The sequence below is a fragment of the Pygoscelis adeliae genome, unplaced genomic scaffold (assembly GCF_000699105.1).
Source record: "Pygoscelis adeliae isolate BGI_AS28 unplaced genomic scaffold, ASM69910v1 Scaffold760, whole genome shotgun sequence".
Lineage (NCBI taxonomy): Eukaryota > Metazoa > Chordata > Aves > Sphenisciformes > Spheniscidae > Pygoscelis > Pygoscelis adeliae.
Genome location: NW_008823868.1, coordinates 29,675 through 30,167, shown reverse-complemented (window position 1 = coordinate 30,167; position 493 = coordinate 29,675). Strand labels below are relative to the sequence as shown.

The following is a 493-nucleotide window of genomic DNA, read 5'->3' as shown; positions in this document are numbered from 1 at the left end:
AACCGCCGAGAGCCCTTTCGCTCTGTACCTTCGGTTTGTTTTCCTTTTGTTTACATGACACTGTATTTCTGGGAGAGACGACGGCCGCCCTACAGCAAGCATCCGAAACAGCAGGGACTCGCTTAACCGTGCCATTTCGCAGTATCACACTTTTTTTTTATCATTGCTTTGTATTGTAGTAATCAATACGCGCAGTATATGTTGAATGTATATTAATATACTTTGCTATTATTTCTGTTTTTTGGAAATGTCAGAAGTATTTTTTTTTTCTTCCTCATTTATGTTGGACTAAAAAAGTTTCAGTAAATCTTCAGTCCATTTTTTGTGGGTCACTTGCAACTAGTCAATTAGTTGGACAGTGGGATCATGACAAATAAAACCATGATGATGATCTTCCCTGGTCTCGGGTTCGCCTTCTTGCTCAGTGCCCCCCGCGGAGGCGGAACAGCCTCGGCCCTCGAGGCGGCCGGGGCCGAAAGCTCGGGGTGCGGCA

At 45.0% G+C, this 493-nt stretch overlaps 1 protein-coding gene across 1 annotated transcript in view; it reads left to right on the top strand.

Annotated features, from left to right (window-relative positions):
- The first annotated feature begins 366 nt into the window (after positions 1-366).
- LOC103924362 (apolipoprotein A-V-like) overlaps positions 367-493 on the top strand; it is a 14,735-nt gene continuing 14,608 nt past the window's right edge. Inside the window, exon 1 of the mRNA XM_009332918.1 lies at positions 367-485. Coding sequence (XP_009331193.1) covers positions 367-485 — 119 coding nt within the window. The remainder of the gene's footprint in view (positions 486-493) is intronic.